Raw genomic sequence first — 27,522 nt, 5'->3', positions numbered from 1 at the left:
GAACAGTTTAGACCCACACATGAGTTTAGAAGAATGACAGGAGATCCAACTGAGGTGTCCCTTGGGTCTAGGCCCAAAACGTCAGCTTTCCTGCTCCTAAGATGCTGCTGGCCTGCTGTGTTCATCCAGCTCTACACCTTGTTATCTCGGATTCTCCAGCATCTGCAGTTCCTATTATCTGAGGTATACAAGATGCAGAGCCAATGTTACCTCTTGCGAAACAATCTGGAATAAGGGGTCATAGTTTTAGGTAAAACGGTGGCAGGTTTAAAACATTTAAAATTCCTTGATGCCATACTCTGAAATGCTGCCTTGATGTCAATAACAGAGGCACTCAGCTCCCCTTTGGCTCATGTTTGGTTCAAGGGTCTCCACGAGGTAAATCTCTGATAGAACTCAATGATCAGTTAAGCAGCTTATTTCTTTGCAAGTGCTGCTTGATGGCACTGTCAATGTACCTTTCTGTCGCTTTGACTGAGAGAAGAGCAGTAGGGTGGTAACTGACTGGATTCCACTTGCACGGCTTTTTGAGCCCAGGACACACTGGATAGATGCAGGTGGTTTAGCTGTAACAGCTTTATGTAAGTTTTTAGTTAAATAACATTTTAAAATTATACATTAAAATTTCAGTTACTGTGCTGAATTGTTAAGAAAATAGCTACAATGGCATTTTTACTGAGGACTTGACTGGAATTAACCAGCTTGGTGCCTGACAACTCGAACGTCAGTCTGTAATCACAATTGCCATTTTTCTGTAAATACTAAATTCAGCTAATTTGCAGGAATCAAAATCAAAGTAGCAAATTAAATTGTTATACTGAATGCTGCTATCTTAAAACTAAGTATTGCTTCACATTCTTAAAAGTATTTTTAAAATCAGACTGTATTGCATACACACAATAAAATGTAACAATACACATTTTCCCAGCATTAGGTGCAATGAAAATATTTTAACAAGATGCAGTTCAGTGCGTAATTTGGTTTCCTGTTTGAAAAACAAATTTAGATTTTAAACAAACGTAAAATTCAAATAATTATGCTTATCCTTTTGCAGTTGAAGTGTTATTCTACAAACAGATAGCTACCAGAACAATAAACATTCAAATAAAGAGCTACAAAATGCTTGTTCAAGCAATGAAACACGACAAATCTTTTGTACTAGTTAGAGTTTAGCACCTAGATATTTGGATCACAGTAGGTAGCAATCAGACGCATGATGTCTGCCTGTCACAGGATTTTCTGTGAATGTGACATATTAGACAGGTGACTTCTATTTAAGTAATCAAAGAATACCAGAGATGTACTACCTCATTTACTGAATGTTTACCGCTCAAAAATAAAAACAGGTTATAATACTGAAGCTAAGAACTCAAAATACTTGTAGGAAATTACAAAATAGTTAGCTGCAGATGTTGGTGTGCTTGCCAAACTGCGAGTTTGATAGCAGATGTTTCATCCCCTTACTAGGTGACATCCTCAGTGCTGTGGTAAGCACTGTTGTTCTGTGCCGGTTCGAATTTCTGGTCTGGTTTCTGCTGCTTCCCGGTAGTGCAGATTCCAGCTGTGTGTTGTAACAGTCAGTATATTGGGTCCAATTCAATGTGTTCGTTGATGGAGTCCGCAGATGAATGCCAAGCCTCCAAGAATTTCCTGGCTGTCCTTTGTGTGGCTTGTCCAACAATTGTAGTATCGTTCCAGTTGAAAATGTGGTTTTTCTTGTCTGTGTGTATTGAGACCAAAGATGCCTACAGGGTCTTTAACCAGGAAGGGATAACCCCTGCAGCTTCATCCACAGCCTAGCCAACAGACAACACAACCCGAAACAATAAGAACCATACCACATATACAAAACACCTCAGAACTGACAGCCAGACTACTCAGACCGCTAGGAATCATGACAGCATAAAATCAGCAGCCACATTAACACAGCAACTGACCAGGATTAAAGATCCATATATGCCATGGACAGGACGAATGTGGTTTACAAGATACCATGCGGAGACTGCATAAAACACCACGTGGGACAAACAGCAACCCGCATCCATGAATACCAGCTAGCAACTAAATGACAACACCAGATATCCTTGGTTTCAACACATACAGATGAGAAAAACCACACTTTCAACTGGGACAACACGATCAGCTTTGAACAAGCCAAACAGAGGATAGCTACTAAATTCTGGTAGGCTTGGCATTCATCCAGATTCCATCCACAAACACATCAAATTATACCCGATATACCGGCCATTACAATACACAACTGGAACCTGCATTTACCAGAAGCAGCAGAAACCAGACCATATAAATTTGAACTGGCACAGGACAACAGTGCTTGACAGGAGGCTCCACAGCACTGGGGATGTCGCCTAGTAAGGGGACAAAATGTCTGCTACCAAACCTCCCAGCTCGGCGAACACATCAACATCTACAACCAGCAGCCGAGCAATAAATCTTCACTCAAGCCCCAAAATATAGTTAGCGTAGCACATTAACAAAATGCAAAGTGTATTTAATTACTTTTGCTTCTTCAGTGACATGTGCAAAGAAAAATTCCTTCAGTTGGTTAGCATTGTGACTCTTATGAAGCAGGCCTCAGCAATCATTTCTAAAATTTAAAAGCTGTTAATAAAACATTCTAATGGGTCACACAAGACATAACATCTAAATGTTCAGATTGAGCTCGCTGGCAGACTAAAATAAAGACCTGTAAGTTTTAAAATAAAGATAACATCAACTATGTGGAGTTGCTGACGAAAAAAAAACTGGAATTTCGTCTGACAAATATATTACCAATATTATTGACAAATTGCAATTATAATTAAGAGTTTGAATTTCATGGCATCCAGGAACGTGCATGGTGTTTTTAAAACCACTTTCCACAATTATATCAATACTTGTATATAAACTGTGAGCGCTTACAGAGCAGATATCGCAGAAATAGTCCATTTGGTTCGACCTACTGACCTCTTCCCATCTTCCCCATTTAAACCTACCACTGTGACCATTAATACTCTCTTCCTTCAAAGGCTTGTCCAACTTCCCCTTTAACGCCCGTATATTAATAGCTTAACCACTCCATGTTTGCAAGTTTCATATTTTCACTGTTCTTTGGGGAAAGATGTTTCTTTTCCGAATTCTCTTCAGTATTTCTTGGTGACTATTTCATACTGAAAATTGCCAATCACACACAGGACCACTATTAGATGACCCTCAGTTATGTTTATTTCAACAAAAACAAGCCTGTCACTCCCTTTCTAACATTCATCCACACAGCCATTTTTTAGTTAATCATTCTCTAGTAGGAGGACAGCCAATGATTCTTGCTCAGGTTCAAGAGATCCTGCCATGGTTCTTCACATGACCAAACAGGCAGTCTTAACTTGTACATCTTTGGGCATGTGCAGCAGAAGAACCCATGAGGGAGAGAGATCTGGAGCGCTGAATTTGATTTCTTTTTTTGACCTCTCCCCTTTCCTGCTGCTGCTCTGCCTCATCATGCCAATGTGTGATGCAGCTTGATGGACAGGTGGTTGCTACTTTGGATACAAGGCAACAAAGTCCTCCCAGTCATTAATACTAGTTCTGCAGTACCTACAGGAGGAGGCAAGTATCCTTTAAGTATCTGAAGCATTTTCTTTGTCGCCCTGAATACTAGCCATATTGCTTGCTTAATTCTATTCCGTATCACGTATATGGGAAGAGAGGGTGAACTAGTGTGGTTTTATTCCTCTGGTGATCTTAGCTTGGAAACCGTGTTCCAAACAAACCATGTATTACCTTCATGATGTCAAAACGTTTGAAATAACCGGTTTTAAGCAATTTTCTATCAGTCAAAGATCTACTTTCTTCCTCATTCCTTTGGAAAACAGCGTGAAGATGTTAATTTATGAAGGCGAACGTAGACAGACTACACAATGCTTGGATTAGTAGAAAAGCATGTTAATTGAATACAATTACACTAAGGCCTTAAACTAAATGGTCACTAAAGTAAAACTTACCACCAATAGTACTTTCTTGATATTCATGGAACTGTCCCTTCACAAAACGAAGGACCAAACTAGATTTGCCAACAGCAGACTCTCCAAGTAGAACAAGCTTGAACTGGCAGATTTTGTTAGAAGCAGCTGGTCCATTGGGTCGCGCTGTGCCTCCCCGATTTGCCATTCCTAACTGTCACCAGATTCACTTGCAGCAAATTAATACTCGCTCCTGATCTCGTTGTCTGTTTTCAGCTTTAAAAAAAAGACTTTTCTTGAAGCAATGGTAACCATCACAAAAACATTGTTACAGCTTATTTAACCTTCTCAATGTCCAATTCACAGCTAATTAGATACTCAAAAACATTATTGGAAATCTGAAACAAGTGTGAAATTCTGGAAATTTACACTGTATGTTAATTAGTATTTATAATGAGTAAACACATTAATGCTTAGCATACATGCTCAGAACTGAAGCCATTATCTCAGCCTGAGGGGCAAAATCTAAGCCACTTCTGATTCCACCCAACTAAAATGATTTCCTGAGAAAAGGAGCAAGTTCTCTCATTAGTTCTCTATAGAGAGAAATTACATTCAAGTGAAGTTTCTTTATCCCCCGCTTTGCTCATTCCTTCAAGACTCTGCCATATGTTTTGGTCATGAGCTTTCTTTTTTTGTGATCTGTTCCTCATTTTATCCTTCAAAATGGCCAGCAGAACCTGCTTAATAGCTGTGTGTTTTGATTAGTTCTAAAGGATAAAGATTCAACAAGTGGAATCTCAGAAATTACAGAATTTGAACTAAAATTATAAGACAAGGGAAAGAAAATCAGCTCCAATCTTCCTCACAGCTAGATCTTCCTTGAGACCCATCTCTCAGCATTCAGACTGAAGGTGCTAATGGAGACGACTCTTGGACATTCAATTGCTCTATTGTGCACTTATTTAAATATACTACTCCAACCACACAGACCAAAATGGTCTCAGATCTTGCTCCTATACAGTGATGCCAAAATTTTAAAGATGGTTCTGTTCAGTTTTGAACTTTCACGTGTTAGAAGTTGAACATGACACTAGAAAATCTCACTGCCAATATGGTCACAGTAGATATCTGCTTGGTTTAGAGTTAAATAGTGATGTGTGTCAAAATTAGGATGTTACAATTAGTTCCAGTGCTCCACGTATCCAAATAAGTTAGGGAAAAGAGAGTGAACTTGTGCAGTTATTTCTCTGGTGATCTTGCTTGAACACTGTCAAACAGGAAATCATTTAGCTCAAACAAAAACAAAGTTGCTGGAACACTTCAGCAGGTCAGGCAGCATCTGCGAAGGAAAAAACGGAGTTAATGTTTCAGGTCTGGAGACCTTTCATCAGAACTGATGGCAGCTAGGAAAATGTCAGTTTATGTGCAGAGAAAGACGGAGGTGGGTGGGGTACAGAGTAAATGACAGGATAGACCCTAAAGAGAGGAAAGAACAATTGGACGGACAGAGTTGAGAACAATCAGGCGGGAAGGCTCAATGACAGTGTGGAGCTCGAGGAACACAGCAGGCCAAGCAGCAGAGGAGCAGGAAAGCTGGTGCTTCAAGTCGGGACCTTTCTTCAGAAATGGGGAGGGGGGGGGGGGGAGGCGCCGTCAGGCTGGGGAAGGTAGGTGAGTGCAGATAGGTAGCAGTGGGAGTGGTCAGTGAGATGGGAGAAACGGACAGCTGGGAGAGAAGACGGACAGGTCAAAGAGGTGGGGATAAGAAGGGCTGGGGAAGGTAGGTGGGATAGCAACAGGTGAGTTCGAGGGGGAAGGAGGGTTGGTCATGTGATGAGGCTGGGGAGATTTTGAAGCTAGTCAAGTCCACATTGATACGATTGGGTTGTAGGCTCCCAAGGGGGAATGAGAGGTGCTGTTCCTCCAGTTTCTGGGTGGCGTTGTTGTGACACTGGAGGCGGCATAGGATGGACATGTTGTCTAGGGAGTGGGAGGGGAGTTGAAGTGGTTTGCATCTGGTAAGTGTTGTCGTCTGTCTCTAAGTGCTCTACAAAGTGGTCTCTGAGCCTTCGTTTGGTCTCACTGATGTAGAGGAGGCCACGATAGATCACACTGGTAGATATGTTCACTTGCACATGTTTGATGTGGAAGGTTGTTTTGGGGCCTGGGATGGGGGTGAAGAGAGAGTTGTCAGGGCAGGTGTAGCACGTCCTGTGGTTAAAAGGTGCCGGGATGGTGGGGAGTGTGGAGCGGATGAGTGTGTCCCGGAGACAGTGGTCCCTCTGGAAGGCAGATAAGGGCGAGGAGGGAAATATATCTTTTGTAGTGGGGTCAGATTGCAGGTAGCAGAAGTGGAGGAGAATGATACGTTGAATCCGGAGGTTAGTGCGGTGACACAAGGACAAAGGGAATTCTTGTTTTATTGTGGGCTGGGGGGGGGGGGGGGGGGGGGGTGGCAGCGAGAGCAAAGGATAAGTGGAACAGTCCCTCATCTGCAGCTACAGTGGCACTATCCCTCACCTCTTCCTCTGCTATATCGATGGCTATATCGGCACCAACTCGTGTGCCCATGAGGGGTTGAACAGTTCATCAACTTCATTAACACCTTCTACCCCAATCTCGGTCACCTGGCCCATCTCTGATGCCTCTCCCCCCTTCCTGGGCCTGTGTCTGCATCTCTGGTGACCACCTCAAAACCAGTGCCTATTTCAAGCCCACCAACTCCCACAGTTACCTAGACTACACCGCCTCTCACCCACCTTCCTGCAAGAATGCAGTCCCCTACTCCCAATTACTCCGCATCTTCTCCCAAGGTGACGTTCTATTCTCAAACATTCCACATATCCTCGTATTTCAAGGACCGCAACTTTCCACCTTCAATAGTCGAAAATTCCCTCCACTGCATCTCTTGCGTTTCCCACACCTCTGCCCTCACATCCCCTCCCCGCAATAAAAACAAAGACAGAATCCCACTTGTTCTCATGTATCACCCCATTAACCTCCAGATTCAATGCATCATTCTCTGCCACCTGCAATCTGACCCCACTAAGGATATTTCCCTCCTCACTCTTACCAGCCTTCCAGAGAGACCACACTCTCCGCAACTCCCTCATCCACTCCACACTCCCCAGTAGCCCCACCACCTCCGGCACCTTTCCCTGCAACCACAGGAGGTGCTACACCTCCCTGCCATCCCAGGCCCCGAAAACAGAAAACTTCCACAGACAGATGTTGATCTGCACATCTGCCAATGTGGTCTTATTGTATCCATTGTTCCCAACGTGGCCTCCGCTGCATCGATGTGACCAAGTGGAGGCTCAGAGACTACTTTGTAGAGCACCTGTGCTCAGTGCGCGACAAACAACACCACCTTCCAGTCGCGAACCACTTCAACTCCCCTTCCCACTCCGAGTGGCGCGTCCATCCAGGGCCTCCTTCAATGTCAAAATGACACCACCCTGAAACTGGAGGACCTCATTCTGCTTTGGGAGCCTACAACCCAATGGTCTCAACGTGGACCTGACGAGCTTCAAAATCTCCCCACGCCGGCCTCATGCCATGACTAACCTGCCTCCCATCCCCCACCACCTTGACCTGTCCGTCTTCCCTTCCACCTATCCGCTCCTCCCACATTGCTGACCAATCCCCACCACTGCCTAACTGCACTCACTTGTCACCAACCCACCTACCTCACACAGCCCAAACTCCACCCCCCCCGACTCTTTATGTGGGGGGATGGGGAGAGGACATGGGAGAGTTGAGGCCTTAAAGTTATCGAACTCTATGAGTCCGGAGGGCTGCAAGGTCCCCAACGGAATAAGAAGAGGTGTTGTTCTTCTAGCTTGCGTTGTGCTTCGCTGCAGCATTACAGCAAACCAGAGACAGATGTTGGCCAGGAAACAGGCTGATGCATTAAAGTGGCAGGCAACAGGCAGTTGCATCTTTGAGAGCCGAACGTAGATGTTCTGTGAAGCAGTCACCTAGTCTTTATGCTTCATTTCTCCAATGTACAAGAGACCACAATGCGAGCAGCAAATGCAGTAGACTAGATTCTGGGAAGTACAGGTGAAGTGTTGCTTCACCTGAAAGGTATGTTTGGGCCCTTGGATACTGGGAAGGGAGGTGGTAAACAGGCAGGTGTTGCACCTTTGCTGGTTACAGAGCAAGTTGCCGTAGGGTTGAGAGTGTGAGCATGAATGTTAGCAAGACAGAGATTTTTTTTTGGGGGGGGGGGGGTGGGGGGGGGTAAGTGCTGTGTGCGCACAAGCTGGGCGTGAAGAAAGTAAGTGTGGACCAGGGTGTCCCAAATGGATGGTGGACAAGGGAGGGGAATGTGTGTCTGGTGGTGGAAATCGGCATCTATTCATCTTCTGGATGTGGATGCTGGTGGGATGGTAGATAAGGATATGGGGAACCCTATCGCTGTTGCAGAAGGGAAGTGAAGGGATGATGGTGGAAGTACAGCAGATTGTTCAGACCTGGTTGAGGGCCCTGTCGACAATGGAGCCGGGGAGTCCTTGGTTGAGGAAGAAGGTGGACATTTTGGAGGGTCCCTTGTCAAAGTTGGCCTCGTCTGAACATATAAAATGAAGATGGTGGAACCGATAATGGGATGGAGTCTTTACAGTAATTGGGATGTGAGAATGTATATTCCAGGTAGCTGCAGCAGTGAGTGGGTTTGTAGTGTATATTGGTGGCTAGTCTATCCCCAGAAATGTTGAGGAAGGGAAGGGAGGAGTCAGAGATAGACCAGGTGAAAGTGATGGCAGGGTGGAAATTGGAAGCGAAATTGAGGTTTTCCAATTCCAGACAAGAGGGGGAGGTTGCAAGATACCATTGTTGGTGGGGGCCAGAACAGGACACGTACTCTAGGAACAGACAGGCATAACTAGGGCCCATGCAGATACCCATGGCCACACCTCTTCCCTGAAGAAAATGAGAGAAGTTGTTCATGGTGGGTTTGAGCTCAGCCAAGCAGAGGAGGGTGGTGGTGAGTGGGGATGGTTCAGGGCTTTGCTCCAGTAAGAAACGGGGAGCCCTAAGAGCCCCCTGGTGGGGAATGGATATGTAAAGGGATTTCACGTCCATGGTAAAGACAAGGCGGCTGGAACCGGCATAAGGCGTCAGAGGAATCATGGATGTACATGGGCCAGGGAAGAGAAGATTCAGTCAAGATAGGAAGAGATGAGTTCTGAGGGGTAGGAGCAGGCTGAAACAATGGGTCAGCCCAGACAGTCCTGTTTGTGGATTTTTGGGAGGAGGTAAAAGCGAGCTGTGCAGACTTTGGGGGGGGGGGGGGGGGGGAGGAGAGGAAGAGAGCGAGCGCGAGCGATTGATGATCACCGGACGAAATGAGATCAGTTAGCGTAGTAGACACAATGGCCTGCTGTGTAGTGTTGCGGTCATGGTCAGGGGAAGGTAGGAGGAGCTCAGCCTCTACAAGGCAGAGGTCAATACACCAGACTACGACAGCACCACCCTTATCAGTAGACTTAATAACAAAGTCAGAGCTAGATCTGAGTGCACAATTAAAAGATTGAGTGCAGGTAAAGGGCCGATGGGAGGAGTCCAGGTGGAGGGAGTGTGTTGGCACTAGGCAAAGGTGTTTATGGGTGGGAAGGGGCCTCTTGTCCAAAGAAATGAGCACGGAGGCGAAGACGGCAGAAGGGGAGTTCGGTGTCATATCATGCCCGAAATTCGATAGGTAGGGATGCAAAGGAATAAAGCTGAGGCCTTTGCTGAGTACAGAAATTTATTGCTGTCAGGAAAATGACAAAGTCTGAAATACAATGTTTTAAAGCAAGTTATAATTTGTCAACAAAAATCAACTCTAACATAGGAGCAAATTACTGCAGATGCTGGAATCTGGTCGAAAACAAAAAGATACTGGAAATCACAGCAGAGGTCAGGCAGCATCTAGGGAGAGAAAGCGTGCTAAATGTTACAAGTCTAGATGACACTTCCATCAGAGCTGGATGAAAAGTCATACAGACTCAAATGTTAGCTTGCTCTCTCTTCATGGATACTGCCTGACCCGCTGTGATCTCCAACATTTTTTGTTTTCAGTCAACTCTAACGTATCTACTTTTAGCTGAAATATCTGAGGCTCACTTCTGGCGGGTATTCTATTAGCTTGCATACTTATTATCAATTCATATCAACTTCTTCCGATCATTACCCAACTGTGTCTATTTTTAATTCCTCTATTTTGCTATAGATTGCATACCTTCAGTTCATTCACAGGTAGTTCTCAGTACACAGAATGAATAATAATTTCTTATTCAGCAAGAATTCTTTATACTTTGGTGGAATAATACATATTCAAAGAGATATGATTTGTAAAAGTTCACTGCAGGTTTCTCATTTTCTCTTATTTTATTTCCATCCTTTATCCAAGAATATTTTACGAATCTCAAATGGAACTCCCAGTTTGATTCAATTGCAAAATCTACCTCTAAAATGTTGACTCCACTTTCATACATTGGAAACTCTTCACGCACCCCCTAACCTGTCCCTGTAACCTTGCATTCCCCGTTGCTAATTCACCCAGCCTACACATCCCTGGACAGTCTGGACAATTTAACATTGCCAATCCACCCAACGTGCACATCTTTGGACTGTGGGAGGAAACCACAGTGCCTCGAAGAAACACACACACACGGGGAGCATGCATAAACTTCACACAGTCGCCAGGGTGTGTATTATTTGTAGTCACTTCAGGAACTCAAAACTTCCTTGACATTCCTTCGTTGTTTCTTAATTAGCTTTCTCAGTCTACTGGATTTCCACTTTGCACTGCTGCAAGTCTCTTCTTACCATGTCTGTTGAGCATTTGTTTAGGTGTGCAATAGTTCAGTACATTGCACAGAAAGCAATGCAATAATTTTATATAGTACCAAATTATTTTCCTCAGAGTTAACGTTTTAGGGAAGTTCTGAGGAAGAGTCACCTGACCTGAAATGTTAAGTTTTTTCTTTCACAGATGCTGCCAGACCTGCTGAACTTTTCCAACAACTTTTGTTTTTCTGATTTATAGCATCCACAGTTATGTCAGTTTTTATCTTCCTCAGATATGGCCCATTTATAGGGTTACTGGTTAACACTGCAGTCCAACCTGTCAGTGTACAGCCCATTCTTTCTTTCTTTCTTTCTTAGCTCATGATTCACTCTTCTCCCTCTCAAAAGTCTACACTTACTTCAGTCATGAATGCTTACTGTTCACAGGATGTTCCCTAATTATGGGCAAGATGTCCCCATACTGTCAGATTGTAAACATGACTTAGTTCATTATCACTAAATCCAGTATGTAAGTAATTAGAAAAATTGAGATCAAACAAATAGAGAAAAAAACAAGCATTCAGATCAATAAGGTTTTGTGTTTCATTGTGCATGATTTGATGGAAAGACTGGTTCCTATTCTTAGTAATGTTAAAAAGTAACTGGTTTGTCTTTTCATTAACTTGGCAAGGTTTTATGTTCAAAAAGGTAAATTACTGGCACCTATTATCTTGTAAGTGCTTAGAAAAAGGGCAAAAATAAAAATCAGGAAATCTCAATTCTACAGTCACTCATTGTAGTCTCAAAATAACATGCGCAGAAAGCAAACTGATGTATGGAACAAATATAAAACAATCAATTTCATTAAGTTAAGGCTGATTTGCTAAATCACTATAAAAAAGTCAGTTAGCCACGATTCCTACATAATAAACATCATTATGCTCCAAAACCTGTTAGAAGTCTGTTTATGTATTATATTGACAATACAGTCTATTTGACTCCTCCAACAACACAAACCACTGGTTAATTTACAAAGAGTTATCAAGACAGGCAAGCTGGAGAGCTGCCTTACCCAGCACTATTCAGTACATGTGAGGAGCCACCAAGGAAATATAGTTAATAATAGAAACACAAAGTAGGAAGTGGAATACGTCACTTGCCCTTTCAAGTCTGCTTTGCTACTCATTGTGATCATGGCTGATCATCCAACTCAGTGCCCTACTTCCAATTTCTCTATGATCCCTTTAGCCCCAAGAACTACCAAAGTCCAAAAGAGGTACAGGTTAGATGGATTGGCCATGTTACATTGCCCATATTTTCCAGGAGTGAGTAAGTTAGGTCGATTAGCCATGGGAAATGCAGGGCTACAGGGATAGGATGGTTTGAGTCTGGGTGGGATGCTCTTTGGAGAGTCGGAGCAGACTTTTTTGGGCAGAATGGTCTGTTTCCACACTCTGGAGATTCTATGATTGTATGAACTCCTTAAAAAAAAATTCAACATTTTAGCCTCAACTGCTTTCTGTGGCAGGCTCGCCACTTGCTGGGTGAAAAAAAAATCTCCTCATTCAGTCCTAAATAGCCCAATTTGTATCCTTAAACTTTGACCCCTGCTTCTGCAGTCTGCTGTCAGCAGGAATATCCTTACTGCGCTTACCCTGTCTTGTCCTGTCAGAATTTCATAGGTTTCCATGAGATTTCCCCCCAACTCCAACAATTTCTTCTAAACTCCTATGAATATAGATCCAGTCTTTCTTGATAAATCATTCCTGCCAACCAAGGAATTAACAAATTAAATCATAGACGTACTCCATCCATAGCAAAAACTCCTTCCTTAGAAAGGGAGACAAAAATTGCACATAATATTCTAGATGTGGTCTCACCAAGGCCCTGTACATTTACAGCAAGACATCATTCATCCAGCATTGAAATTTGTCATCTTGCTGTGAAGGCCAATATACCATTTGTCTTCTTCACTGGCTGCTGTACCCACATGCTTACTTCCAGAGACTCGTGTATAAGAACATCCAGGTCTTACTGCATCTCCCATTTTCTCAATCTGTCACCATTCAGATAATAAACTGCCTTCCTGCTCCCGCTAAAGTGGATAAGCTCATATTTATCCAATATGATGCTGCATTTGCCCATTCACTCAACTTGTCCAAATCACATGGAAGCATCTCTGCACTCTCTGAAATAACTTTGTGTCATCTGCAGACTTAGAGATGTTACATTTAGTTCCCTCATCTACATCGTAAATATCTGGGTCCAAGTACTGATCCCTGTGGCAGCCCGCTGACCTATGCCTGCCACTTGGAAAAAGACTGTTTATTCCTACAGTTTCCTGTCTGCCAACTAGTTCTCTATCCACATCAGTACATGACATCCAACGTCCACGCTTTAATTTTACATGCTAATCTATTTTGAGGCCTTATCAAAATTTTTATGAAACTGAAGTGGTCATATCCAACCACACCCCCTTTAACAATTCTACTAGTTACATGCTTGAAAGATTTCAGAAGATCTGTCAAGCACGCTTTCCCGCTTGCAAATCCACACTTTGTCCAATCCTGTCATTGTTTTTCAAACAAAAGCAAAACAGTTGGAAAACAATGGCCTTCAGCATTTTCCCCCCCAGAACAGGTGTCAGGCTAACTGGCCTACAGTTCCCTCTATTCTCTCAATGGCCTTTTTAAAATAGAGGTGTTCCATCAGTTATTTTACTTTATAGGAACTGTTTCAGACCCTAAGGAACCTTGAAAGACAATCACCAATGCATCCATTACTTCTCGGGCCACTTCCTTAAGTACTCCATTGTGAAAAACAGAACCAAAGTGTGTATTCAATTGGTCTGCCATCTCTTTGTTCCCCACTGTTTTTTATGAATATAAAGGATTGACATTTGAGTTTCCCAATCTTTTTCTTATACAAGCTTTTACAGTTAGCCTGTTCCCCTAAACTTACTTTCACACTCTATTTACCCCCTCTTTATCAATTCCATTCTCCTCTGCTGAAATCCACTGTGCTCCTTGGATCTAACACAATTTTTAACTTCCCATTAGCCATGGTTGAGACACTTGTCCCATTTTAGTTATGTGCCAGATAGGAATGAATAATCATTGCAGTTCCTCCATTCACTTTTTAAATGCTTGCACTTTCCTATCCACCTTCATCTCTAAGTAATGTTCCCCAATTTAACAGGAGCTTGCACCTCATACCATTATGGTTTTCTTAATTAGATTCAGGACCCTAGTTTCAGGATCAATTACATCACTCTCCATTTTAAATGAAGGATTATATAGATTATGGTCACTCCTGCCCAAGGGGTTGTGCACAGCTGGATTGCCAAATTATTCCTTTCTCATTACACAATACCTAATCTAGGACAGCTTGCTCTCTAGTTGGGTCCTCAATGTACTGATGCAGAAAACCATCTCAAAACACACTTCATGGAATCCTCCCTAAATAAGAAAGTGTGTAGCTGGATGAACAGAGCAGGCCAAGCAGCATCTCGAGCACAAAAGCTTTCGTGCTCGAGATGCTGCTTGGCCTGCTGTGTTCATCCAGCTACACACTTTATTATCTTGGATTCTCCAGCATCTGCAGTTCCCATTATCAATGAAATCCTCCCATCTGGCATTGTTACTGATTCAATGTGCCCGATCTATATGCAGATAGAGATGCAGATTCAAGTCACCCATAATAACTGCTGTATCTTTATTCCTTGTTTTTAATTCCCTGCTTAATGCCTTCCCCAACATTAACAATACAGTTTGGGGGTTTATATACAAGCCCACTATAGTGTTCTGCTCCTTGGCATTTGTAAGCTTGACCCATACAGATCACATTACATCAGAGTTAATATCACTCCTCATTTTTATTGTTCACTTTAATCAGTAATGCTACACCACGTACCCCCCCCCCCCCCCCCCACCACTCCTCCTTCCTAAAATCTGTAATACCCCTGGATATTCAGTTCCCACCCCTGGTCGCCTTGCAGCCACATCTCTAATCCAAACTGTAACAGATCCACGTATCTCTATTTGCATGATTAATTCAATCACTCTTGTGAATGCTCTACACATTAAGACACAAGGCCTTAGGCTTTTCTTAACATTTTTTAACCCTAATCACATTATTATGCACTGTGGCCCTGTTTGATTCTTGCCCTTCAGTTCTCTGCCTGTCACTTTTCTTATTTGCCATTTTATCTTCTTTGTCCTTGGTTCTCTGTATAAGTTTGCAACCTCCGCCATTTTGGTTTAAACACTCTCCATCGCACCAAATGAATATTCCCTCTAGGGCATCAGTTTGGGTCCTACACAAGTATAACGTGCCCAGGTTGCACTGGTCCCACATCCACCAGAACTGGTCCCAATGTTCCAAGAATCCGAAACCCTCCTCCTTCCAGCTTCTCTTCAGCCACATATTCATTGGATATATTCTATTTCCACTCTGACCAGCACATGGCACTAGTAACAGTCCTGATATACTTCACAGTCCAACATTTTATGTTTGCTTCCTAACCCTCCTATAGTCTGCTTTACAGAAAAAGAAAGGAATGACAGGTCCCATATCATTGCACAAATGTGTGCCAAACCACTGACTATTCATCCTCCCACACAAGAATGTCCTGTCACTGCTCCAAGACAGCCTTAACCATGCCACCTTCGAGGCAACATACCATTGGAGTCTCGTTACGGCCACAGAAGAGAGGGGAGAGGGGAATAAAATATTCCTTAGGACAAATATTAAACTGTAAGGCACATGTTCAGCAGTTGACCATGGTTTTAGAATTCAGTTCCAGCCAACATCTTTAGAACAGTTTAATTTGCAAAACTCTAAATGCACTAAACTTACAAACAGGAGCAGTAAACAGACTGCAAAGATTATCAAGAACATTTCTTCTTTGAAGTTCACTATCAGATTAATGTATCGACAAAACAAAACATAAGCATGTTAAATAATATCTTGATGGAAAGAAAGTATTGAAACATGCAAAGGCACAGGAGGCAACTCAGGGCCTCAAATTAAGATGACTGATATCAGAATTAGACGTTGCTTTTGTTTCATACTACTTCTGATGATTTTTGCTGGATTTTTCTAAGAGCCTTTCACTAAATGGATGGTGATCAATCCACTTTCAGACATCTTAACGAAGTGGAGTGGAGAAACATTTTGGGGCAATTATTGAAATCAGCAGCACAAAATAAAATATTGGGCTTGGTTCATTTGAGAAACAGCTCATGTAATTCTTTAGCAGTGACAGCTACTGTCACTAATACATTTGATTAATAGCTCAAAGGCATTGCATAACATCTATAAAAAGAGTGGAAAAAGTAAAAGTTGAGGATTTTATGCACATTTGCTGATGAGAAGTCAAAAGAATTTTATTATGAAGTCAACATGCCATGATGCAGGCTATAAATGACTAAGAGATATTGAATCCATGCCAACATAATGGAAAGATCACACTGGCAGTTCAGGAGGAATATCTTCAGGACTTAGAAGATAAATGTAATTGATGCAGTGTACAGGTGGGCAGCTGTAGTGATTAGTGGAGGAAACAAGCAGTACTGAAAACAATGCTCAAGGTAGTATATAGGATTGTAAACATATAAGAGCAGAGGAAAGTTAGTAATTACAGGGGATGGGGTTCACATTGGGAAAAGTTATGGCACAGCAAAAGGAGCACTGTCTTTAAGGAAGTACTTTGTAAGAAAGGAGGAGGACAGGGAACATTTACATGTTAGACAGTGAATAATGGGTACTTTAGGGACAAGTGCATTGGTCATAGAAATGACTAGCTGGGATATTGAGTGAGCATTTAAAGACAGCATTGGAACAGTGATAGATCTTTCATCCCAGAAATCTGTTGCACCATTTCATTTGATCATAAATAATTTATATTTACATAATTTACCTATTTTTCTGCTGGCAAGTGGAGAATGCAGTGATTAGTAATTAAAACAACAGGTTAGGACTGTTTAAGGTTTGGTAAGTAAGAGTGGACAGATTGAAGAATGGATATGGTACAGAAGGATAGCATTCCTGATGGAGACTGAGATAGTGAGCCACAGAACAGTAAAGGAGGAGTTACTGAATAAGACTGAAGCTGCCATAGAGAAATGGACAGACAGAAAGTTAGTATTACAAACAGTTATAGACAAATTATAGGCATGTTTGGGTTGGACAGCAGAGGAAGGCCTCCAAGCTGAGGGTTTAAAGTTGGTGACAGGAAGATTTTAGGTGTAACAATTAAAAGTGGGAAATACTGCATTATTTCATAGGTCAAGAAAGATTGTCAAAGCCTGATGACTGTATTTGAATGGGATTAGAGTGAGAATCGCTGAAAGAACAGATAAAATACAGGTATTTAATTTTTTAAATGAAACATTACAAATATAAAAAGATATAAAAAATATAAATCAAGGATAAAATGTAATTACTTACAATCTCTTCCCACATTAGATATTAATGCACGTTATTTCAAACAAAACCGCAAGTCAAAGCACCTTCACTAAATGTTCCATTACAAGCCAACTTACTAGTGGTCTCTAAATTGAATCCACTATACAGAATAGCTGAATAATCATAATAAAAATACTAATTAAATCCAAGCCATTTTTAAAAAAAAAACACAACAACTTTACTACTGATCAGGTTCCCTTGAAACTATTTTAGAAGTAATCTTAAACCTGCCCATGAAAATGGTTTTTAGCATCTATAATGTAGGAAACACTAATGTATGTATATCAATGTTTGGGATTGACGGATTCTTGGAGCATGCATCAGAAGTTGGCTAAAAGATAAGAAACGGGGGTATCTGAGACTGGAGATGTGTTGAAAGTGGTGTTCCCCAGGAATTGGTGTTGGGACTCTTGATTTTTCAAATTAATATAAACCATTTATAAACGGGTGTTGAGGGCAAAATCTCTAAATTTGTACATAATACTAGGGAGAATAGTGAATTGAGAGGATGATGCCTAGGAACTCCAGAAGGACACTGATGAGTTGGCCAAATGGCCAGAACACCTAACAGATAAATTTCAATGTAGAGAAATGCGAGGTTATTCATTTTGGTAGAAAAATAAACTTGGAGAGAGAATACAGGCTCATTGGTACAACTTTGAAGGGATTACAGTAGCAGAAGGACTTCAGGATTCAAATGCTTAATTCTCCGAGGATGACCAGGCAGCCTGAAACAGGTGGTGAGGCAGCTTATATGTTCCTTGGGTTTGTAAATAGAGGGATACGGTTAAAAAAACATCAGGAAGTGACACTACACTTCTACGATCATTGGTCAGACCCTGTTTGGAGGACTGTTCGGCTCTGGGCATCTTAGTTAAGTAAGGATGTGACAGCTCTGAACAGCACACATAGGAGATTTACTAGAACAATACCTGGCATGAGGGATTTTCGATACAAGGAAAGATTAAAGAAGAGGGGATAGGTGAGGGGAAGAACAGGTTAGGGAGGCGGGGACGAGCTGGGCCGGTTTTGGGATGCAGTGGGGCGGCGGATTTTGAAGCTTGTGAAGTGAACATTGATACCATTGAGCTGCAAGGTTCCCAAGCGGAATAGGAGTTGCTGTTCCTGCAACTGTCGGGTGGCATCATCGTGGCACTGCAGGAGGCCCATGATGGGCATGTCGTCTAAGGAATGGGAGGGGGGAGTTGAAATGGTTCGCGAATGGGAGGTGCAGTTGTTTATTGCGAACCGAGCTGAGGTGTTCTGCAAAGCGGTCCCCAAGCCTCCGCTTGGTTTCTCCAATGTAGAGGTAGCCACAACGGGTACAGTATACCACATTGGCAGATGCGCAGGTGAACATCTGCTTAATATGGAAACTCATCTTGGGGTGTGGGATAGGGGTGAGGGAGGTGGTGTGGGGGCAAGTGTAGCACTTCCTGTGGTTGCAGGGGAAGGTGCCAGGTGTGGTGGGGTTGGAGGGGAGTGTGGAGCGGACAAGGGAGTCACGGAGAAAGTGGTCTCTCCGGAAGGCAGACAAGGGTGGGGATGGAAAAATATCTTGGGTGGTGGGGTCGGATTCTAGACGGCAGAAGTGTCGGAGGATGATGCGTTGTATCCAGAGGTTGGTGGGGTGGTATGTGAGGTCGAGGGGGATCCTCTTAGGGTGGTTCTTGCGGGGGCGGGGTGTGAGGGATGTGTAGTTTGTTTTAGGCTCTAATGGAACACTGCAGCAAGCCAGACAGAAATGTTGGGCAAGGAGCAGGGTGGTGCATTAAAGTGGCAAGAATAGTACTTCAGGGTCTTTTCTGCAAGCAGAACACAGATGTTCTGTGAAGTGGTCGCCAAGTCTACACTTTTCTACATTGGGGAAACAGAGACCGCAATGCGAGCAGCAAATGCAGTAGACTAGACTCTGGAAAGTGCAGGTGATGCTGAAATGTATGTTTGGGCCCTTGGATACTGGGGAGCAAGGAGGTAAATGGGCAGGTGCTGCACAGTCTCTGTGAAAAGCAGACAGGGGAGAGGAATGTGTCGAGGTGGTGGAAATGGCATCTATTCATCTTCTGGATGTGGATGCTGGTGGGATGGTAGGAAAGGACATGGGGAACCCTATCACTGCTGCTGGAGGGAAGTAAAGTGATGAGGGTGGAAGTGCGGGAGAACGGTCGGACCTGCTTGAGGGCCCTGTCGACAACGGAGCTGGGGAATCCTCGGTTGAGGAAGAAAGGTGACATTTCAGAGGCTCCCTTGTCAAAGTTGGTCTCATCTGAGCATATGTGACGGAGACAGAGGAACTGAGAGAATAGGATGGAGTCTTTATAGGAAGTGGGGTGTGTGATGTGTAGTCCAGATAGCTATGAGAGTCAGTGGGTTTATAGTAGATATTAGTGGCCAGTCTATCTCCAGAAATGGAAACAGAAATGTCGAGGAAGGGAAGGGAGGAGTCAGAGATAGACCACGTGGGGTTGAATAGCCTCCTTCTTGACTTTAAAATTCTATGATTCTGTATCTATCCTGCTGTAAATTATAAACATCAAGTCAAAATTATTACAGCCATTCATTATTCTGATTATAGAACGTTTTCATAAATCAGGAAACACTGAAGTAAATCATATGCTACTTCAACAAACTATTGTAGCATTTACCAACAGAATCTGCAGAACATAGGAAATGAATTCCAGCATGCTTCAAGAAACTTACAGAATGGCTCTTTGATAACATTTCTGACAAGCGAAGGATTTACACATTTAACTGTAAGCTAACAAAAAGAAACCAGTGCAGATTATAGGTGAATGGAATTGCGATACAAAAGTTACAACAAGGCGGCAAGAGTCATTAGATTAAAACAAATTTTTTTAAAAATTGTGTTAGCAACAAGTTACATTTGTAGGTTACAAACAATTTACTGACCCATAAAACTAAAGTTAATGAATTAATTTGGTGCAAACACGTAACTTGTTAGAGGCATCAAATTGATGGGAATCAAACAGTGTTGGAGATGTTCTAGCAGCCAAATGCTTAAAAACAAGTATTTAATAGGCTTTTACAATCTTTACACAACGATAGAGTACGGAAACAGTGATACCTGGATATCAGAGGTTAAGTTACAAGGAGAGATATTGCAAAGTAGGCCTGTTTTCTCTCAACTATCAAAGGGCAAGGGGGTTGGGGATATTAACAGGGAAAGGCAGGGTAAATAAAGATAAACTATCTCCACTGATTGGGAATTTTAGAACTAGGAGACACTGTCTTCAAATTAGGGCCAAACTGTTCAGAATGACATTAGGAGGCACTTCTCACAAAGGGCAGCAAATGTTTGGAACTCTCTGCCACAAATGGCAATGGGTGCTGGATCAGTTGCTAATTTTAACTGAGATAGATAAAATTTTGGGGAGCAAAGGTATTAGGGAATGTGTGCTAAAGACAGGTATGTGGAGCAGGCCACAGGTCAGCCATGATCTCATCCAGTAGTGGAATTGGTTTAAGGGGCTGAACAACCTACTTCAGTTCCTACGTTCAATGTTGATAGCAGTAAACCTATTCATTTTGCCATCAACCAATAAAATTAGAAGTATCGAGAACATATTTTTCTTTAACCGAAGTTCCAAGCAGCTCAATTCCAAGTTGAAAATCCTGGCAGCCTATGCAACAGATGACAGTTTTAATGTTCAGCTAAAAGGGCAGCACTTACGTTTTCTTTTGTAAAGTGTAGTTAGCCACAATTTAGCCGCAACTCCATGGTTCAATCTTTAGCGACGGCAGCCAAGAACTAAACCACTCGTACTTAAGAACTTGCAAGAAAAAAATGCAATATGTCCTGCTTGAAGACAAAATTACTTATAAGCTGTATTTGCATTATTTTTTTCTAAATGCAATAAAAATAAAAAACAGTGAGGGTGAGAAGATGGGGAATCGTGCCTTTTTGGTGCATAGAGGACAAGGTTTCATTGTAAACCAGCAGATTATGACCACAAAAAATTCTGTTCAAAACACTTCAGGTTAAAGCAAGATGACTGCAGTTTAATTGGAATTATCATTGGACACAGTTAATTAAGGTTATTTAAGACAACTTCAGAAATTCCATGTTACACAATCATGAAGAAACCAAAGATTTAGACTTAATGAAACTTACATTTCTTAGTTATAGTCAGTTGTACAATATCCCATCACGTTTCCAGCATTTTTGATTATTTCAGATTTCCAATCTCTGCTCTATTTTAATTTTGAAAGGCAATTCATTTACATAGCTAAAAGTTTTACCTAATTATGTAACCTTTTTCCATCCATATTCATAGGAAAGCATTCAGATGTATAAACTAGACAGAATGCTGACCCAATAATAACTATGATTTCATTCCATGCTATCGGCATATGACAATCTTGAAGCAAATACAATTATAGTTCAACACTAACTGGATAACAGTACAATGCAGTTGAAAATAAAGATAATAAAATGCGAGGCTGGATGAACACAGCAGGCCAAGCAGCATCTCAGGAGCACAAAAGCTGACGTTTCGGGCCTAGACCCTTCATCAGAGAGGGGGATGGGGTGAGGGTTCTGGAATAAATAGGGAGAGACGGGGAGGCGGACCGAAGATGGAGAGAAAAGAAGATAGGTGGAGAGAGTATAGGTGGGGATAGGTTAGTCCAGGGAAGACGGACAGGTCAAGGAGGTGGGATGAGGTTAGTAGGTAGGAGATGGGGGTGCGGCTTGAGGTGGGAGGAAGGGATGGGTGAGAGGAAGAACAGGTTAAGGAGGCAGAGACAGGTTGGACTGGTTTTGGGATGCAGTGGGTGGAGGGGAAGAGCTGGGCTGGTTGTGTGGTGCAGTGGGGGGAGGGGAGATTTTGAAGCTCGAGAAGTCCACATTGATACCATTAGGCTGCAGGGTTCCCAAGCGGAATATGAGTTGCTGTTCCTGCAACCTTCGGGTGGCATCATTGTGGCACTGCAGGAGGCCCATGATGAACATGTCATCTAAAGAATGGGAGGGGGAGTGGAAATGGTTCGCGACTGGGAGGTGCAGTTGTTTATTGCGAACTGAGTGGAGGTGTCCTGCAAAGCGGTCCCCAAGCCTCCGCTTGGTTTCCCCAATGTAGAGAGAGCCACACTGGGTACAATGGATACAGTATACCACACTGGCAGATGTGCAGGTGAACCTCTGCTTAATGTGGAATGTCATCTTGGGGCCTGGGATAGGGGTGAGAGAGGTGGTGTGGGGGCAAGTGTAGCATTTCCTGCTGTTGCAGGGGAAGGTGCCGGGTGTGGTGGGGTTGGAGGGCAGTGTGGAGCGAACAAGGGAGTAACGGAGAGAGTGGTCTCTCCGGAAAGCAGACAGGGGTCCGCATGCAGATGGCCTCAAGGCCCTCCACTTCTTCCTGTCCCGCAGGCCCAACCAGTCCCCCTCCACCGACACCCTCATCCGCCTAGCCGAACTCGTCCTCACCCTCAACAACGTCTCTTTCGACTCCTCCCACTTCCTACAGACTAAGGGGGTGGCCATGGGCACCCACATGGGCCCCAGCTATGCCTGCCTCTTTGTAGGTTACGTGGAACAGTCCCTCTTCTGCACCTACACAGGCCCCAAACCCCACCTCTTCCTCCGTTACATTGATGACTGTATCAGTGCCGCCTCTTGCTCCCCAGAGGAGTGCGAACGGTTCATCCACTTCACCAACACCTTCCACCCCAACCTTCAGTTCACCTGGGCCATCTTCAGCACATCCCTCACCTTCCTGGATCTCTCGGTCTCCATCTCAGGCAACCAGCTTGTAACCGATGTCCATTTCAAGCCCACCGACTCCCACAGCTACCTAGAATACACCTCCTCCCACCCACCCTCCTGCAAAAATTCCATCCCCTATTCCCAATTCCTCCGCCTCCGCCGCATCCGTTCCCACGATAAGACATTCCACTCCCGCACATCCCAGATGTCCAAGTTCTTCAAGGACCGCAACTTCCCCCCACAGTGATCGAGAACGCCCTTGACCACGTCTCCCGCATTTCCCACACATGATCCCTCACACCCCGCCCCCGCCACAACCGCCCAAAGAAGATCCCCTCGTTCTCACACACCACCCCACCAACCTCCGGATACAACGCATCATCCTCCGACACTTCCACCATCTACAATCCGACCCCACCACCCAAGACATTTTTCCATCCCCACCCTTGTCTGCTTTCCGGAGAGACCACTCTCTCCGTGACTCCCTTGTTCGCTCCACACTGCCCTCCAACCCCACCACACCCGGCACCTTCCCCTGCAACAGCAGGAAATGCTACACTTGCCCCCACACCTCCTCCCTCACTCCTATCCCAGGCCCCAAGATGACATTCCACATTAAGCAGAGGTGCACCTGCACATCTGCCAATGTGGTATACTGCATCCACTGTACCCGGTGTGGCTTCCTCTACATTGGGGAAACCAAGTGGAGTCTTGGGGACCGCTTTGCAGAACACCTCCGCTCGGTTCGCAACAAACAACTGCACCTCCCAGTCGCAAACCATTTCCACTCCCCCTCCCATTCTTTAGATGACATGTCCATCATGGGCCTCCTGCAGTGCCACAATGATGCCACCCGAAGGTTGAAGGAAGAGCAACTCATATTCCGCTTGGGAACCCTGCAGCCTAATGGTATCAATGTGAACTTCGAGCTTCAAAATCTCCCCTTCCCCCACCACATCCCTAAACCAGTCCAGTTCGTCCCCTCCCGCCACTGCATCACACAACCAGCCCAGCTCTTCCCCTCCACCCACTGCATCCCAAAACCAGTCCAACCTGTCTCTGCCTCCCTAACCTGTTCTTCCCCTCACCCATCCCTTCCTCCCACCAAGCCGCACCCCCAACTCCTACCTACTAACCTCATCCCACCTCCTTGACCTGTCCGTCTTCCCTGGACTGACCTATCCCCTCCCTACCTCCCCACCTATCTTCTTTTCTCTCCATCTTCGGTCCGCCTCCCCCTCTCTCCCTATTTATTCCAGAACCCTCACCCCATCCCCCTCTCTGATGAAGGGTCTAGGCCCAAAACGTCAGCTTTTGTGCTCCTGAGATGCTGCTTGGCCTGCTGTGTTCATCCAGCCTCACATTTTATTATCTTGGATTCTCCAGCATCTGCAGTTCCCATTATCTCAGTTGAAAATAAAGTTGTTTTTGGCATTTTGACCCTTGGCACTGAGATGTAACATGTGCCAAGTAATTATAGAAGTAAGATCATCATCTGTAGGCACCATACTAGCCTAGCTAGAGGCCTTCAAGGATTTATCATCCCTTTTCAGCAACTCTTTGATAAAGACATATATAATTTTCAGGGAAAAACATCTTACTGTATTTACAGGGTGATGTCATCTTGACAGGCTGTTGGTAAAGGGAATGTCAGACTAGCAGGGGTGGGATGCTGTAGCAAAAATGAGGCCTGGGGTAAATGTGGGGATGGGGGACGGGGACAGTTGGCAGGAATGGGAAGTTGTTTGTTTGGGGAGTGGGTTGTGGGAAGGCGTAACAAAAGCAGGGCCTGGGGAGCTGTGGAAAGGATGGGGCCCAGAGAAGTGGTGGCAAGAGCAAGGCCTGTTGGAGTGGGAGGATGCAGTAGCAGGGCCAGTCACCTAGACCTGGGTATCAAACAACAGCAGTACTGCCTGGGGTACAAATCTGAATCAACAGGTTGAGGCACCTCCTACCCAGAGCACCCTCCCATTTTTCCCCTCTTTCTTTCTTCGTCAAACTCTGACAGCCCCTCTTTCCTAAGACCCACACCCCAGCTTCTCTCCAACCAACAGCCCCACTCCCAAGCCGCTATTTCTCGTTTCCCCAGATTCCCCCGACCCACTGTCCTCTCACGGATTCCTACCTCCACCCCTTTCAGACTAAGGCGCACTTTCATGTTTCACCCTCCACCTCGCTCCATCCCAGACACCGGATCCCCTCTCAGACCTCCACCCTCTCGCTCTGTCTCCACACACACACACACATACAGAGAAAGAGAGAGACCTCAGGTCCCCTTTATCTGTCCCTCCCAGACCTCAGGCCCACTTTCACCTCCGTCTCTCAGACCCGGGTTTCCACCCTCTCCTCTCTGTTTTGTTAGTGAATCTACGCAGCCGGGAGTCGCCATTTTGGGTTTTAAAAGCAGCCGCTTCGCTGACAGCGCCAGCCCGAGAAGACGCGACATCATCACACCGCCCAGCCCAGCATTTGTTCAGAAACCAGTCAGCTCCAGCCGTTCACAGCTTACCAGGTGAAGGAAGGGGCGATGATCGAGGCGCTTTCCGGCCGCTATCAGCTGCCCCGGGGCCTAGCGACTGCCCTATCGCCGCTCCACTCACTCCGCTTCGGAACTCATTGACGGACCGCATCACCACCCGCCGCCACGTCCTTTCTTCCGCCTCTCACCCACGTGCTGTGTTTTGCTTCGCTATTTGAGAATCCCTCGGAAACCACTGGTTTGAATAGCCTGCGCCCGTTTAAGGCATCGTTGTCGCTGAGGTTTCTTACTGTCTGTCACTGTTAAATATAGCAAGACTTCATACTGTGGTGTGTGACTCATTTTCCCGTAATTAATAAAATTGACTAAATTCGAATAATTAATGCAAATGGCTTTGCAAAAAGAATAGGGGATGTTTGGTCTAAGATCGTTTTCCGTTTAACGATCATGACTTCAAGTTTAAACTCAACTTTTTTTTAATTTGAGGAAATTATACAATTGCAATCAATATTCAGTTAATTAACCAGATTTAGGAGAACATCAAATCGTTTTAGACAGTGACTGCAGGTTGAGAATGACTGGTTTTCAGTCTGGCTTGCTGGGACCTGAGATAGCTGATAATTCCAACAAATAATGAGCAGGTTCTGTCATGGGTTGGGTCGTTGGCACTTGAGGGCTTGGATGATGTTTTGTGTGTTCCATTCTGACACTTTGCTTCTGCGCATTAGCAACAACATTTCTCAATGTCTGCAGTGCAAACCCAAATACGCTTTCTTCACATTAGTCAGTCACATGTCAGGGTCGCCCAAGATGCACGTTTGATATTTTGTGGAATATTTGAGGATGCTTAGAAGTCTTTCTATTGTCCTGGGAGTATCTTGCCCTGACTTTGAATTTGGAATAAAGCCATTGTTTTGGTATTCAGGCATCCAAATGATACCCTGTGGTTTGCAAAAATGTTTGACAATGGTTAGCACCTGAAAACTAGGCGAGGTCGCAGCAGTCAGATTGCCTTTCTTGCCATTGGATTTGGAGAATCTTGTGAAGGTGGTATTTCTCCATTTCTTTGAGGTGTCTGCTGTATGTTGGTCAAGTATCTGAACCATTTGAGGCACACAGATCACTGCTGCTCAGTAAACCATGACCTTTCAGGAGAACTGAATAAAAGAATCTTTCCAGAACTGGACTTTAAATGAACGAACAGGGCAAAGTAACACTGATTCTGAATTGCCCAGTGAATTAACATCTGAGGATTGTGTTGTTTGTATTAGAAAATTATTTAGGAACAGTATTATGAAGCATTGAGAAACATAACAAAAACGAAAGTTGTTGGAGCCACTCAGCAGGTCTAGCAACATCTGTGGAGAGAAAATAGCATTAATGTTTTGAGTCCAGGGACCATTCTGCACAACTTCAAATATTTGTGGTGAAAGTGAAATAAATGATGGTGAACAAGAGATAGTTTAAAATGGAAATCCTGACAGAGAGAGGAGCAGAACATCTTTCAGGTGGACACACCTGGAAGCGATCTGGTAGTGAATTAAACATTAAAACAAAACAAAGAACTGCGGATGCTGGTGATTTGAAACAAACAAAAATAGAAATTGCTTGAGAAACTCAGCTGGTCTCGCAGCATCTCTGGAGAGAAAACAAGTGTTCCAACTCAGGGCTTCAATGGAACTTGGATTGGAAGAGGAAGGGTCCAGTCATTGTAGTTCCATGAGACAAGCAGAGAAGGAGGTTTTGCAAATCTGGGCTTCTTGAACTTAGATCGTCCCTCTCTATTGGGCTACTTCTGTGATTAACTAACAAAGCCTCCATCTTTTCTTACTTTCTTGCCATTCTTACATGGGCTGTGCCCTTCATGGTTCAGATCCAATACATATTATCGTGTGGCAATGTCTCTGTAATGGTTATCAGATCATACTTATTTATTTCTGTTTGCACTTCTCAGTTCATACAATTTGTTTTGATTTTTGTATGCATTCAGATACAGAAATTTGAATTTTATCATTTTACTGCCTTTATAAAATCTGGTAGCATTTGGTGACACTTAGCTTCGTAGCCTCTATCCTTTCTTGTCAGGATGTGTTTATCATTTCCCATATTAATAC

General features: G+C 43.9%; 1 protein-coding gene across 2 annotated transcripts in view; it reads right to left on the bottom strand.

Moving 5' to 3' along the window:
* The window catches only part of LOC125467499 (ras-related protein Rab-5C-like), a 39,775-nt gene extending 14,202 nt beyond the window's left edge, over window positions 1-25,573 (bottom strand). The window contains exons 1-3 of one of the 2 annotated variants that reach the window (XM_048563447.2): window positions 25,439-25,552; window positions 20,896-21,024; window positions 3,999-4,232 (exon numbers count right to left, since the gene is read on the bottom strand). In XM_048563447.2, the coding sequence (XP_048419404.1) occupies window positions 3,999-4,164 (166 nt within the window). In that variant the 5' untranslated portion in view covers window positions 4,165-4,232; window positions 20,896-21,024; window positions 25,439-25,552. Of the gene's footprint in view, window positions 1-3,998; window positions 4,233-20,895; window positions 21,025-25,438 lie in introns of both variants that reach the window. The other variant, XM_048563438.2, reaches the window with a different exon arrangement.
* Window positions 25,574-27,522: the final 1,949 nt, after the last annotated feature.

The sequence above is a fragment of the Stegostoma tigrinum genome, chromosome 2, assembly GCF_030684315.1.
Source record: "Stegostoma tigrinum isolate sSteTig4 chromosome 2, sSteTig4.hap1, whole genome shotgun sequence".
NCBI classification, from domain to species: Eukaryota; Metazoa; Chordata; class Chondrichthyes; order Orectolobiformes; family Stegostomatidae; genus Stegostoma; species Stegostoma tigrinum.
This window is presented reverse-complemented; position numbering and strand designations above follow the sequence as displayed.